Source organism: Dryobates pubescens, chromosome 3, assembly GCF_014839835.1.
Source record: "Dryobates pubescens isolate bDryPub1 chromosome 3, bDryPub1.pri, whole genome shotgun sequence".
Lineage (NCBI taxonomy): Eukaryota > Metazoa > Chordata > Aves > Piciformes > Picidae > Dryobates > Dryobates pubescens.
The window spans coordinates 45,881,975-45,896,302 of NC_071614.1; the positions used below are offsets into that span (position 1 = coordinate 45,881,975).

General features: G+C 45.8%; 1 protein-coding gene across 4 annotated transcripts in view; it reads right to left on the minus strand.

Moving 5' to 3' along the window:
• PAK5 (p21 (RAC1) activated kinase 5) overlaps positions 1-14,328 on the minus strand; it is a 186,562-nt gene that overhangs the window by 42,039 nt on the left and 130,195 nt on the right. For all 4 annotated transcript variants that reach the window (XM_054180093.1, XM_054180094.1, XM_054180097.1 and 1 more), the window contains exon 2: positions 2,739-2,953. In XM_054180093.1, the coding sequence (XP_054036068.1) occupies positions 2,739-2,953 (215 nt within the window). The remainder of the gene's footprint in view (positions 1-2,738; positions 2,954-14,328) is intronic.

A 14,328-nucleotide genomic window follows, 5' to 3' on the forward strand; every position in this document is an offset into this window, starting at 1 on the left:
GACTCCACAACCCCCCTGGTCAGCCTGTTCCAACTGCTCAGTGGAAAACAGTTGTAAACAATATTGAGAGAGATCTCAGAATCTTTAGTTCCTATCTTCACGAGCTGCAAGTATATTTTAAATCTTCAGTTCTCACTGACATTACAAAATTCACAGTGCCTAAATAACCTTTCAATAGAACTAAAAGTGCTGGTGTATGTGCACACATTAAAATGTAAGGGCAACGAGGCTGGTGAGAAGCCTCGAGCACAAGCCCTATGAGGAGAAGCTGAGAGAGCTGGGATTGTTTAGCCTGGACAAGAGGAGGCTCAGGCGAGACCTTATTGCTGTCTACAGCTACCTGAAGGGTGGCTGTAGCCAGGAGGGGGTTGGTCTCTTCTCCCAGGCAACCAGCACCAGAACAAGAGCACACAGTCTGAAGCTGCACCAGGGGAAACTTAGGCTTGAGGTGAGGAGGAAGTTCTTCACTGAGAAAAGTCGTTAGCCATTGGAATGTGCTGCCCAGGGAGGTGGTGGAGTCACCATCTCTGGAGATGTTCAAGAGGGGATTGGACGTAGCACTTGGTGCCATGGTTTAGTAGTCATGATGTCTTGGGTGACAGGTTGGACTTGATGACCTTTGAGGTCTCTTCTAACCTTATTGATTCTATGAAAATTTCATCTAAATTAAATGATTATGCTGAACTAGTTTAGCAACATGAAATATTCTTAGTTTTGAAGTGGCTGAAGCTCAGTTTCTCGCCTTAAGTAAGGTTATATTAAAACATGGCACACTAGTTATTAATATATGGTCAAATAGTATCTTGCTATGGAGTTAAAAGCAAATTCTCAGGTGACAGTCAATGTCTCTTAGCTGCTACTAAAACAGAACTGTTTTTTCCAACACTGTTATGGAGGCCTATTTCAAGAGGCTGTGATTGAGCCTTAGGGAAAGTAACTGGAGGGTGAAAAGACAATTTCCTGAACAATTTCCAGTGGGGTCTTAACCCCATTTCCCATCTAACTATACCTTTGGAGAAGCAGCATGCAATTAACAGCAATATGAGTAATCTCCTTCCAAATCTACATCTTCCATCAATCCAGAAACCCTTCCTGCTGGTCCCTCTGTCCCTCTGCAGGTATCCTATCCCTGGGACACACAACACAGGAAGATGTGGTAGGATACACAGTCGCATCAAGGACCACTGCAGCCCAAGTCTATAGTGGAAGAACAAAGTTGCCTTGGAAGTTGCACTTCAGCTCCCATCCCCAGTCTTTTTCTGGCACAACACAGTTTAGCTCAGAAGCACATCCCAGACAGAGAACCAAGAATTGAGAATTTCCTGACAGCGATTTGCTCCACTTCAAAACGTGGCAACTGCTCATTTGGGGCTTGATCTTTGTGTATTGCTTCAACGGGACTCATCACATGAACCAAGCTAGGCCCATGCCCCTTCACAGGCTGAGACCCAGGGCTGCATTGCCTGTATGGTGCTGAGAAAGCTAAACATTTTAAAACTCGTTAAGCTTATGGATTTATTGCTCCAGAACTGAAATAAAAAAAGAGGAGGCACTGCTGCAAGATTGCACACCGATTTGTGTTTTCTTTTTTTAAACATCTTTACATATTCATGCCAAAACACCCAAGGATATTGTGTTGTTAAGGGTTGGGGAACAAAGTTGCTTTCCTCCCCTAGCATGAAAAGGTTTGCCTACCTTTTTCCTCATTATTTTAGGCCTCTTATTATACAGTAAGATATTTTATTACAACAGAAATTAAGACTTTGGTTTTACCCAGACTTATCCTGTAGCAACAACCAAGCAGCCCTGATCAGCAAGTCACAAATGTCCTTCAGGAGCGGGAAACAAATGTAAATTTAGCAAAATGCACTTATCAAATAGAAATACATAGCCTGTGTTCTCAGGATTATGGGATTTTCCCTTGCTGCAGAAAAATCCACACGAAGATGAAATCTGAAATTTATTTTTCAGCTGTCTGACAGTGTGAAGTACGTGGCTAGAAGGGTACAGGCTACCATCAGTGCACAGCTGCGATTTACTCAGATATTAGGATGTGCAATCCCAGAAATGCAGACGAATCAGGGCAGATTTGTCTACCATAATCCTGAGCCTCCAAGGACAGGGTTCTCAGATCTCTGATGGTGCTCTGTCCAGTGCTACCCTTCCAGCCATGCTTTTTTCCCAGCTTGAAGTTCTCAAGCCACAACCTGAGGCTGTTTGCCCTCATTTTACCACTCAACAAGGAGCTCAGCTGCATCATCCCCTCCAGGCAGCAGCAGGTGGCAACAAGATCCCTTCCTAAGCTCCTTGCCTGGCTAAGCAAGCAATTTAATTTTTTTTCCTTCGGTGTACTTTTCCCTCTTTCCCTTGCTCCAAACTGCCTTAGCCTAAAACATTATTCTTAAATTAATTATCAAGGAGCTTTATGCTTCAGAGAAGCATCATTTTGGACTTCCAGCGGGACTTGTGACTTTTTTTTTTCAGCCCAGAAGCATGAAGGCACAGTCCCAGCAAGACCCATGACTCATGCTCTTCTGAGACATTCATAAAGCTTTATCCATATAACACTTTTTCCTTGCAGCCCTAATGTTAAATATTTGGATTTGCAGCTCCCTCTGTACTTGCACATTCCCTTAGCCATGTCTGCCTCCCAGGACAGCCACTACTGGCATGCCTTCATTAGGGTTACACACAATTGAAGGTAGGTTAGGAAATTCAAAGGTGATGCTGCACGTTACCTTCATAGGCGCAAGCTGAATGGGAGTGATGCATGACGGATCCACCATAGGCTTCGGCCTGTTTGCTGTGTCTGCAAGCAAGCTGTGCCACTGCTGAGGTAGTCCTGTGAACTTCTGCTCACGGTGGTCAAAGCCAGTGTGAACCCGATGTTCAAAGTTGGAGGGGCCAGAGATTTCAATCCTTTTCTTCTTCTTCCCAAACATGGTGGAAAAATCTAGAGTAGTCACAGAGAAACAGGAAAGAAAGGGGGGAAAAAATAAATCTATGTTTTGTTGCAACCTGCAGCTGTTGTCTCTGTTGTATGGTTAATTTTATGAAAGTTATTAGCCAAACACCTACATGAATCTTACTCAACATATACTGTCTTTGAGACCTATGCAAGGAAAGCACGTATCTGACCTCCTCTCACAGGATGTGAGCCTTAAAGAAAGAAGCCATTCTCTAATCTAAATGCTCATAATACCTTATGAAACAAACAAATGCCTCTATTCCCAGAAGAGAAAGTGCAAGGTCCTGCTTCAACAGGCTTGAGGGGGAATAGCTGGAAAACTGTCCAGAGATAAAAGACCTATGTGTGTTGGTAGACAGCCAGCAGTGTGCCCAAGAAGGCCAACAGCATCCTGGCCTCGATCAGGAATAGTGTGGCAAGTAGGACCAGGGAAGCGATTGTCTCCCTGTACTCAGCACTGGTGAGGCAGCACACCTTGAATACTGTGTTTAGTTTTGGGCCAAGTATGGACATAATTCTAGCTTCATGCTTTCTATAGGCTGAAGCCAGTTGTTCATGAGAGTGCCCATTCATCAAATCCAGCCTTGACAAACTTATAAGTATTACCCCAACTTGTTTACAAGTTGCCCTCTTTGTCCTCTCTCCTTGCTCGAGCTAACAAGCTCGTTGCCCATGTGCCATAGCTTTCGCTATTAAACTCACTGCTATTAAGTCTTCTCTCTCCTACACACAAGCAAACTAGGGGCCTCTGCAAGATGAGGAGAAGCCAGCATGCGGGCAGGCCTGTTGAGCCACAGCCCTGAGAGTATCTCCAGAGGAGGGCCCTTCGCTGAGAGCCCGAGAAGCTACAGCATTGTATTGCCAGTCTCGCCAGTCAGAAGAGCCTGCCATGCCTTCAAGGGGACTGGACCCCCGAGAGTAAGATCGCCCAGTTGCCGGGGAAGGGACTTAGCCAAGTCTGACAGCCCAAACGTCTGCCTCAGCCTTAAGCAGCAGACTGACGAGATGCACAACCCTGTGTGTCAGCTCAGAAAGCAGGACCAGCGCTTAACCGCATGCCTGTGTGACCCCGCCATTGCGGGAGAGAAGAGGAGCCAACACTTCCGTCGCTCCGTGCCCTGTGAACCCCAAGGAAATCTAGAGCACCATTCATGCCCTACACTCCAAAGCTGGGACCACTCCAATAGGGTCCCCTCCCCGCTCCTTCGAACCAAGCAAAGGGGAAGCCGCCGTGCTTCTTCCCCAGGGCCGTCCTCACCGGCCCTGAAGGTCATCGCCACGAGGGCTGACACTGTCTTGGGACCAGCCCTGCCGGACCAACCCCACAGGACCGCTCCCTGCTGTCCAGAAGGAGCCGCTTGACTCCTGCCAAGGGAACCTGCCTACCACCTAGCCTATGTTCCACCCTCTCTCCGCTGCCACGAGAGGCAGAAGGTTGCCTCCACTGTCGCCATCCTGACCAGCCTAGGAGCCTGCCCCGGCAACAGCAGTCTGCTGGAACCTAACCTTGATACAAACAAAGGACACAAGTGTATCTTCCACATGCTTTCAACTCACCAACATTCGGTTCAAAGCACCCCTGTCTAGCAGAGCAACATTTCTAGTTCAAGCCTTTGACACAGTGTAGTATCTCAGTATATAGTTAAGCAGCTGCCAACATCCCGTCGAGTCACCACCTGGTGGACAAGCGGCAGAATTGCAGCCTTTGTTATATTAATAGAAATGTATTCTGTAAATAGAATAGAATAGAATAGAATAAAGCAGGTTGGAAGAGACCTTCGAGATCATTGTGTCCAACCTATCATCCGACACTACCCAATCAACTAAACCATGCAACCAAGCATCCTGTCAAGCCTCGCCCTGTACACCCCCAGCGACGGCGACCCCACCACCTCCTCAGGCAGCCCATTCCAGTGGGCAATCACTCTCTCTGTGTAAAACTTCCTCCTAACCTCCAGCCTAAACCTCCCCTGATGCAGCCTGAGACTGTGTCCTCTTGTTCTGTATTGAGTCCAAATTGTAAACACTAAACCACTTATAGGATGTATTTCACAATCGTGCACTAGAATATGTACATAAAATAGTGATTAAATGGTTATTTATAATTTTAATAAATGAATATTTATATAATCCATATTTCATAGTAATAAATAAATAAATAAATAACCTCTTCATCACGGTGACCTTCTCAGCTTGTGCATCCTTGGAGAGACCTGTGTTGACCTGGCTGCCCAATAAAGCTAATTGTTATAAAACTTATTCTTCAGAAAGTGAGCTTTTTAGTCAAGTATATTAGTTATTTCCTGTTAACAGTGGGCTTGGATGCCTTCCTCCTGTCTGCTTTGCCTCTTCTGAGAGGGTTTGCAGGGTACACAAGCAGATAGCTGGGGCAAAAGACGTCTCAGAGCCATGAACTGCAAACTGAAAGGGCTGAAACTATTTGGTCTTTCTCTTGGCATAGGAAACACCCATACGCTTACACTCTGGAATAACCTTTGGGTTTGGTGAGGCTTCTGCCTTACAAAAAATTGGAGACCAATGGTTGCATTAAGGCAAGTTCACAACTGAATTTCTGAAGGACTCCAAATACTTGCTGTGTAAGGCAAGGAGAAATTCCCAGTTCCAGGAAAATAGGCAGAGTTCCTGTTGCTTTTAAGTGAAATATTGTTTGGTCCTGGAAAAGTTCTCTGCCTTCTTTCTGCTGTCTGAAAATAGTCCCCCACTTTGATCTCATGGTCATTTCAAGCAGGGCTCAGAAAACCCTTGAACAGCACCTATGTCAAACAGCAGCTGGGCAAAGAGGCCAGCAGCTCTGTAAAACCTCTTGTATCACAGAAGAGACCCAGTTGCAAAAGCGCAACTGACTTCGTAATTCAGGAGATGGAGAGGAGAAGCTCAGTGAAGAAAATGCAACTGCAGTGTTGCTGCTACAAAAGCCAATGGATGATAAATCAGGTGCATTCCATTTTAGTGGTTTATTTAAAGATCAGCTCCATTATTTAAAAATTGATTGCTGGCTGCTTTGTTAACTCCCTGCTGTGAATGTGCAGGTGATTATGTCTCCCTTGCACATATTTTCTTTAGATGGAGTACACTCACTCGCTCATGCTGGCCTTTTCTCACTGGTCTTATCTTTCACAACTCCCTTCTGATTTCTCCCTTTCTCTGAACTCCTTCCAAACCTCCAGCCATTCTGATGGTCTCTCTTTACCTCTGTTAACTTGGGTATCTTCCTCCCCTTCCTCTCCTGAAATCTCTTATCATCTTGATATTTAGCCCTTTTTCCACTTCCAGCATCATGACCATCTTCTATTTCTTGTCGGTGGCATGTCAGGTATCATGTGGCACTTCAAGAAAAGTTTCCAGCCTAACCCAAAGCCATGCTGGTTTGTCTCTCTTCAAAGGTTATTTTCAAGGCTTGAAGACAAGCAGTCAGCAGTTCAGGTAGCAGCTCCATACTCACTGCTCATTCATGGGGCTCCACAAATTCCATCTGGCTGTGGATCAATGGCATTGGATTGATTTCATTCACCCTCTGGGATGTGAATCTATGAGACCTATTAGAGTCACATTTTAAACCATCAGTTCTAGACATGTACTTCTTCATCTGATCAATGACAGGGTTTCCCACTGGACTTGCATCCTAATACAGCTTGTTGGATGCTTGAAGTCCTCCTAAACCCCACAGAACATCAGATAAATAAAAGCACATCAGCTGCTACACCACATATTCAACAACAAGGTAGCATTATTGTAGTTAAATTGCTCTGAGATATATCACACTCTTCATTTAGTAACATGACAGAAGCAAATATAAAATGTGTCCCAGTAGGACCTTTACCTTCTCAGAAGAGTATTTTAGTCTTAAACCTGACACCAAGTCTACATTTTTGCACAGGGATGGTGTCTCAAGTCTGGACAGCAGGAGGTGTGCTCCCCTTTCAACTGCAGCTCATGCATAGATTGGCTTAACCTGGCCATGAAGCTGTAGCAGGAAAGACAGAGATACTGCCACCTCACACAGCAAGGGATGGATTCAGCCATTAGGGCAAAGGCATATTGGGGGCCTGATTACCTCCTGTGGGGCTCTGCCTATGAAAGGTGACCAGGAAACCTGGTTGACAGCAGGCCTGGTCCTGTGGGAGCCTCGGGGCCATTGTTGCTTCTCCATCAGCTCTGCAAATGGCTGCTTGGTGCTACCAGAAGGAGCAGAGCCTTGACCGGCCCTTGTTATCTTTGCTTCATCAGCCAGCAAAGTCTCTCCATTTCACTGCAAAGCAAAGCTGACCTCCTCTTCATGTGGTCTTTCTAAAAAACTGTAATTAATACACACAGCAATTGCAAAACTTAATTTTCTCTGGTTTCTCTCAAAGAGAGGGAATGATGCTACTTGTTTTCCCTAAGTGGGTTTGGGGCAGCCAAGCCTGTGACACCCTTTGCTTCTGGACTGTAAGAGCCTTGATTCAGTCTCCACTAATGTGCTTGGTCCTCAGGCCTCAAAAACAGAGAGGTGATTTAAATTTTATCATAACTGCATCAAAATGATACCAAAAATAAAGCATGTACCCTTTTAATTGGGTGTGGAAACAGAAAACATCCTGGACAGGTGAACAAATGAGAAAGCTCTCTAGTGCATATAAAATTCTTTTAGGAGTAAAAGGTTCCCAAGAGCTTTGAAGAGAAATGATGGACCATTCCTGGATGCTGGATCATGTGTGTGTAGCATGTATGTTAGCAAGTTTCAATCGCGACCACAAAATATACAAGCTTACATTTCATCAAGACAACTATCCACTCTCTGTCATGCAAAACAGCAAACTTGTCTCAAGAAAGCCTAATTTTTAAATGTGATTAGTTAGAAAAACATTCCATAGACAACGGGAGAGTTGTCCGCATTTAGCAAAGGGAGGTAAGAAGTGGCTGCAAGGAAGTTCAGCAGAGCTGCCTGTGTGGCATCCACAACCAATCCTCCCCATGCCAGAGCACTTGTCCTTAACTTAATTCCTCTTGACAGCCTCCAAGGTACTCCTGATTGTGCCAGGTCTCTCAGCAAATGCCATCTCTTCATCCAGCTCCTCAGATGCTTACCCCTTGCCCCAGGATGCCAGGAAATAAGAGGCATCATACTTAAAATGTCTTGCTATTTGTGTGGGGATGAGCACAGGCAGGATGGCAGTACTCTAATGCATGTGCTTTGCCAAGGTGCCAGTGATTGCTTTCAACACCACAATGCATGGCTCATGACAGGGCTGAGGGAGCCTGTCCTAACAGCAGCTACCCTAATGGTGGCTTTGAGGAGGGGATCAAAATCAGGAGTCACCATTATGTGGCTCTGATGAGGTATTTCTATAGAACGGCTTTATTGACCCTTACCTTGAAATGATGCAGCACGTGAATTTTGTGTTTGTAAATGGGAGGTTTGAAGCAGGTAGTAGTCTCTTAGTTACAGAATTTAGTTAAGTGTGACAGCACGATCCCAAAATTACTTAGGCTAGACAGCGGGGTGGAGACAAAACTGATGCAGTCAGTGTAGGGTCTTGCATCTAGGATGAGATAACCCCATGCACCAGGACAGGTTAGGAGTCAACATACTGGAAAGCAGTTCCACAGAGAAGGACCTGGGATTGGACAAGTTCATTACGAGCTAGCAGCACACTCTTGTGACCAAGAAGGCCAAAGGTGCCTCAGTGAATTAAGAATGTGGCCAGCAAGTCATGGGAGATTCTCCTCCCCCTCTACTCTGTCTGAGTGAGGCCCCATCTGGAGTACTGTGCCCAGTTCTGGGCTCCACAGTTCAAGAGGGACAGGGAACTACTGGAGAGAGTTCAATGGAGGACTACAAAGGCGATGGGACTGAAGCAACTCCCTTATGAGGAAAGCCTAAGAGACCTGGGGTTGTTTAGCCAGTAGAAGATAAAATGAAGGGATCTTATCAGTATGTAAAGGGTGGGGCTCAAGAGGATAGGGCCAGACTCTTTTCAGTGGTGCCCAGTGACAGTATGAGGGGCATAACCTACAACAGAAAGTTCCACCTAAACAGAAATAAAAACTTCTCCCTGTTGAGGGTGACAGAGCACACTGGATCAGGCTGCCCAGAGAGGATGTGGAGTCTCCTTCTCTGTAGAAGTTCAAAAGGTACCTGGACATGTTCTTGTACAACCTGCTCTAGACAAAGTTGCTTTTTGCAGGGAGGTTGAACTAGATGATCTCCAGAGGTCCTCGCTAACCCGTACCATTTCATGACTGTGCAAAACAAGTTTTTTCCTAAGTAGGAAAGCCAGGATATAAGTTTGTGTTCAGCTCAGGGCTGCAATGCCGAGGGGCTCCTCCAAACCATGGTGCAACTGTGACTCAATAACAACATTGAGGAACTTTCTTTAGCAAAGACAGGATGGAAGACATGGACGTGACATCTACTGAGGAAAACACAACGCTGGTGGGGAAAATCAAACTATCACACCACCTGTCCTGCTGACAATGGCTGAGTAGCCTTCAGCAGTGCTGGTCCCAGCTGTGCCACTGAGGAATGGAAAGAGAGCAGGGAAAATAGGAGCATTTTACAAGCTGTGCTCTGTGGAACAGCTACCCAAAAGTTTTTATAATGACAGTACATATGCTATTCACACTCTGGCAAGAAAGGAGCACCACCAGCTCTGCTAGTGCCTGCTGAACAGCTGTACACAGCTCTATCCACCTTCTGCAGCAACTGAGGCAAGGCTGAGAGGCTACTACCAGGAGCAATCACAGCATTTTGCACTTAATGCTGTTTACTGTAGTGCCCAAAAAATCAAATTACATACTAATCACCACATCTTGCCTCTCAGATCTATGCCAGACTTGACTCCTTTGCATTTCACTCCTTTTTACACACAGAAATAATTGAGCATTACAGTGCTATGGACTTCTGGGCTGGTCCAAATTGCACCTTCTGAGACAGATCAGGTCCCCATACACAAAAAAAAGCGCTTCACAGGAAGTGTATTTTATGCCCAAGATATTACATGTACAAGGTGTGAAACAGACCAGAAAAGCAAATCTCCTGCCAGCTATTGCTGCCTCCCAGTCACAAATTAAGGTATTTTTACAGCAAGAGTCATCCTACAGCTCTACCTTGGGCTGCAATGTAATTCTCAGTGCTGGGGAACCTATTCAGGTCCTCCCAGGAGGGTATCTCTGCACAGGGCAAGATTTCCAGCAACAGCCTTCCCATGGAAAGTTAAAGTCTTGCCCAGAGGTGATAGATTGGTCCATCTCTTCAGTCTCACACACTTGGCCCCATCCTGGGGTATTGGTAGTTGTTCCTCCTTGTATATGAGATCAAAGCACACTCCAGGGAAATTGTGAAAGTCCAGATTTATGTAAGCAGCCTCTAAGAACACATTTTTGCACTGATAGCATGCAAAACCTGAAGCAGATGGATTACAAGGGAAAAAAGGATGCCTTCAATCCTAAGGTTAATTGTATTCTGTATACATTATCATACCCTAAATAAGAGTCACCTCACTAAGTAAGAAAGAAGACCACTTAAGCCTGCCTGATTTACAGAGTGCCAAATCCTGTTCCCAATGGAAAAAAAATTAGAGCCACTTTTTTCTTCCCCTCCTGGTAGCTATTCTTTTAGACTACAAACTAGGAAAGGTAGAATAACTTACTTTGTCTTGTAATCTTGTAAACTACCAGAGTCCCAAGTGGATCCACTAAGCACCAACAATGGCACTTGCCATCCCAGGTGAACCCCCAGATAAAAACATACAATAACCTTATTAGGTTGGAAACTAGAGAAAGTGAGATGGCTATTTTTACTTTAAAATGGATCTTTTAAGGATTGCACACCATAGCTACACAAACCTTGTTTTTTCACAACAGTATTTCAACAGGCAGAGGTCATGTCTCTCTCAGCCAAGGAAATGATCTGTGCCCAGCAGCAGCACCTGCCAATGACCCTGGGCAGCCTGCAAGTATTTCTTAGGCACACCTTTCTGCTTGAGTACAGGCTGGGCTGAGAACATTCCCTCAGGAATGGCTCCACGTTCATAATCTGCCTCAGCCCAGCAAGACATTTGCTTTTTAAACAACCAGCAATTAGTTGATTTTCAATTAGAAAGTTAAGTCCACCAGCCTGCATTTTTTTCTGCAGGGATTCCCTGTGGATCCTCTGCTGAACAAACAGCAGCAGAAGTCTCTTCTCTCAGGGACAGGCATACTATCAGCCTCTGAATATTGCCTTTGAGCACACTGAATATCATCTAAAGCCCAGAGTGTGGGACAGCAGAAGAGCTCGAATCTCTCAAACCCCCCAGAAAAGGCATGTTTTCCCCTAAGGCAACCATACACAGACCAAAAGTGTGGTTACAGCCAGGTTACAGTGAACAAAATGCTTCTGTTTTAAGAAACACAAACTGCAAAATAGGAGATGGGTGCATGTCTCTTTCCTTTGGTACTTTACTAATGGTTTTCTGCAGCACAAGGACCTCAATTGTTCGCTCCTGAGCAAACAGAACACAGCAATGCATCATTAGCTTTGCCAGCCTCTGCTCCTTCACTGTGATTAATTGTAACCTTTCCCAATATTTGATGGTAAATGAAAGACGATGAATTGGGAAGAACAAATTAAATTAACATGTCAAGTCAGGCCACATGGCCAGGGCTCCAGATAAATGTGAGCTGGGCTGATACTCTATCTCAAGGAGAAAGCAAATGTCTAGGGTGGACCAATGGCAGCATAAATCGCTGAGAAATACTCTGCAGGCAAGAAGTGAAAATGACATTGGTTCTCCTTCAGCTCACACTGGCCCAATTCCCAGCTGGTGAGGCACGTGGAAGAAGACACACAGGTGTCTGTACATCTGTATAGCTATAAAACCGAGGGAAATCCTGGGTCACAGGAGGTTCCACTCTGCCCCAGCGAGGCCACATCTGGAGTACTGTGTCCAGTTCTAGACTCCACAGTTCAACCACTGTAGAGAGTCCAGCAGAGGCAACAAAGATTATGATGGGGCTGAAGCATCTCTCTGAAAAGTTGAAGCTGAGAGACCTGGGGCTGCTTAGTCTGGAGAAGACCAAGAGGGGATATTAGCAATGTTTATCAGTATCTAAAGGTCAAGAAGATGGGGCCAGATTCTTTCCATTGATAGTGATAGGTGATAGGCCAAGGGGTAACTGGCACAAACACATGAGTTTCCATCTGAACATAAGGAAAAACTTTCTTCACCTTGAGGGTGGGAGAGCACTGACACAGGATGCCCAGAGAGGCTGTGGAGTTTCCTTCTCTGGAAAATTTCAAAGCCCACCTGGACATGTTCCTGTGCAATCTGCTCTAGGCAAACGTGCTTTAGCAGGAGGGCTGGAACTGATGATCTCCAGAGGTCCCTTCCCACCCCTACCGTTCTGTGGCCCTCTGGTGCTGGCATATGTTTCTTTTTCAAAAAGGTGTGCCTTGACTAGAGCCATACAATTTTTAGAAAGGCTTACTCTATTTTTCTATTTTAAACTGAAAATAAAGAGAATTTATCCTATTTTTCAGGAGATGTAACAAGAAGCACTACTTGGAAAAGCAGAGCATACTGAGTAAGTAGCCAATAAAGTTAATGGAAAGGCTTTTAAAAACTGCACTCTAACCACAGGCAAGAGGGTCCTGTAGTCATCTCTCACATTTATTTTTGTCTAGAGGGAGATCTCATTGCTTCTTTAGATACAAGGTAGTTTCAGACCTCATGAAAGGATGTTGTTGTTTTCTCATGTGGAAGGACAACACCAAACACAGAGTACTATGTTGGTTCACCTGTCTAATGAGACACCACATTTCCCATGATCCCTGCTTCACCCTCTGCTATTCTCAGTTAGGATTTGAGCACTTAAATATGGGAACAATATAATAAACCCTTAGAAAATATTCTGACATATACTAGTAGTGAATCAATACGATGAGTTCAAACATCAACTCAATGAACTATGGCAGCCCATACGGCCCAAATTTGAGTCTCTACCATCTTGCTAACCTCTTCTGCACAGAAATAGTATCACTGATGAAAAATCACCTGTGATCAGACAGTTCCTCCAGCATAACCCTGTTTTTAATTTGAATAAACTATAGAAATCATAGAATCAAATAAGGTTGGAAGAGACCTCAAAGATCATCAAGTCCAACCTGTCACCCAAGACATTACAACTACTAAACCAGGAACCATGTCCAATCCCCTCTTGAACACCTCCAGGGACGGTGACTCCATCACCTCCCTGGGCAGCCCATTCCAATGACGAATGACTCTCTCAGTGAAGAACTTTCTCCTCACCTCAAGCCTAAACTTCCCCTGGTGCAGCTTGAGACTGTGTTTTGTTCTGTCACAGGTTGCCTGGGAGAAGAGACCAACCTCCACCTGGCTACAACATCCCTTCAGGTAGTTGTAGACAGCAATAAGGTCTCCCTGAGCCTCCTCTTCTCCAGGCTAAGCAACCTCAGCTCCCTCAGCCTCTCCTCACAGGGCTTGTGCTCGAGGCCTCTCACCAGCCTCGTTGCCCTTCTCTGGACATGTTCAAGTGTCTCGATGTCCTTCTTAAACTGAGGGGCCCAGAACTAGACACAGGACTCAAGGTGAGGCCTCAGCAGTGCTGACACAGGGGCACAATGACTTCCCTGCTCCAGCTGGCCACACTATTCTTGATGCAGGCCAGGATTGGCCTTCTTGGCCACCTGGGCACATTGCTGGCTCTTGTTCAGCCAGCTGTCAATCAGTACCCCCAGGTCCCTCTCTGCCTGGCTGCTCTCCAGCCACTCCAACCTCAGCCTGTAGCACTGCATGGGGTTGCTGCGGCCAAAGTGCAGCACCTGGCACTTGGACTTGTTGAATGACATCTTGTTGGACTCTGCCCCTCTGTCCAGCCTGTCAAGGTCCCTCTGCAGAGCCCTTCTACCCTCTAACTGATCTACATCTGTCCCCAACTTGGTGTCATCTGCAAATTTACTGATGACTGACTCAATCCCCTTATCCAGATCATCAATAAAGATATTGAACAGGACTGGGCCGAACACTGATCCCTGGGGGACACCACTAGTGACTGGCTGCCAGCTGGATGTGGCACCATTCACCACCACTCTCTGGGCTTGGCCCTCCAGCCAGTTCCTAACCCAGCACACAGTGCTGCTGTCCAAGCCACAGGCTGCCAGCTTGGCCAGGAGTTTGCTGTGGGGGATGGTGTCAAAGGCCTTCCTGAAGTCCAGGTAGACTACATCCACAGCCTGCCCCACATCCACCAGGCGGTCACCTTATCATAGAAGGAGATCAGGTTGGTCAGGCAGGACCTGCCCTTCCTAAATCCATGCTGGCTGGGCCTGATCCCTTGTCCATCCTTCAGGTGCACAG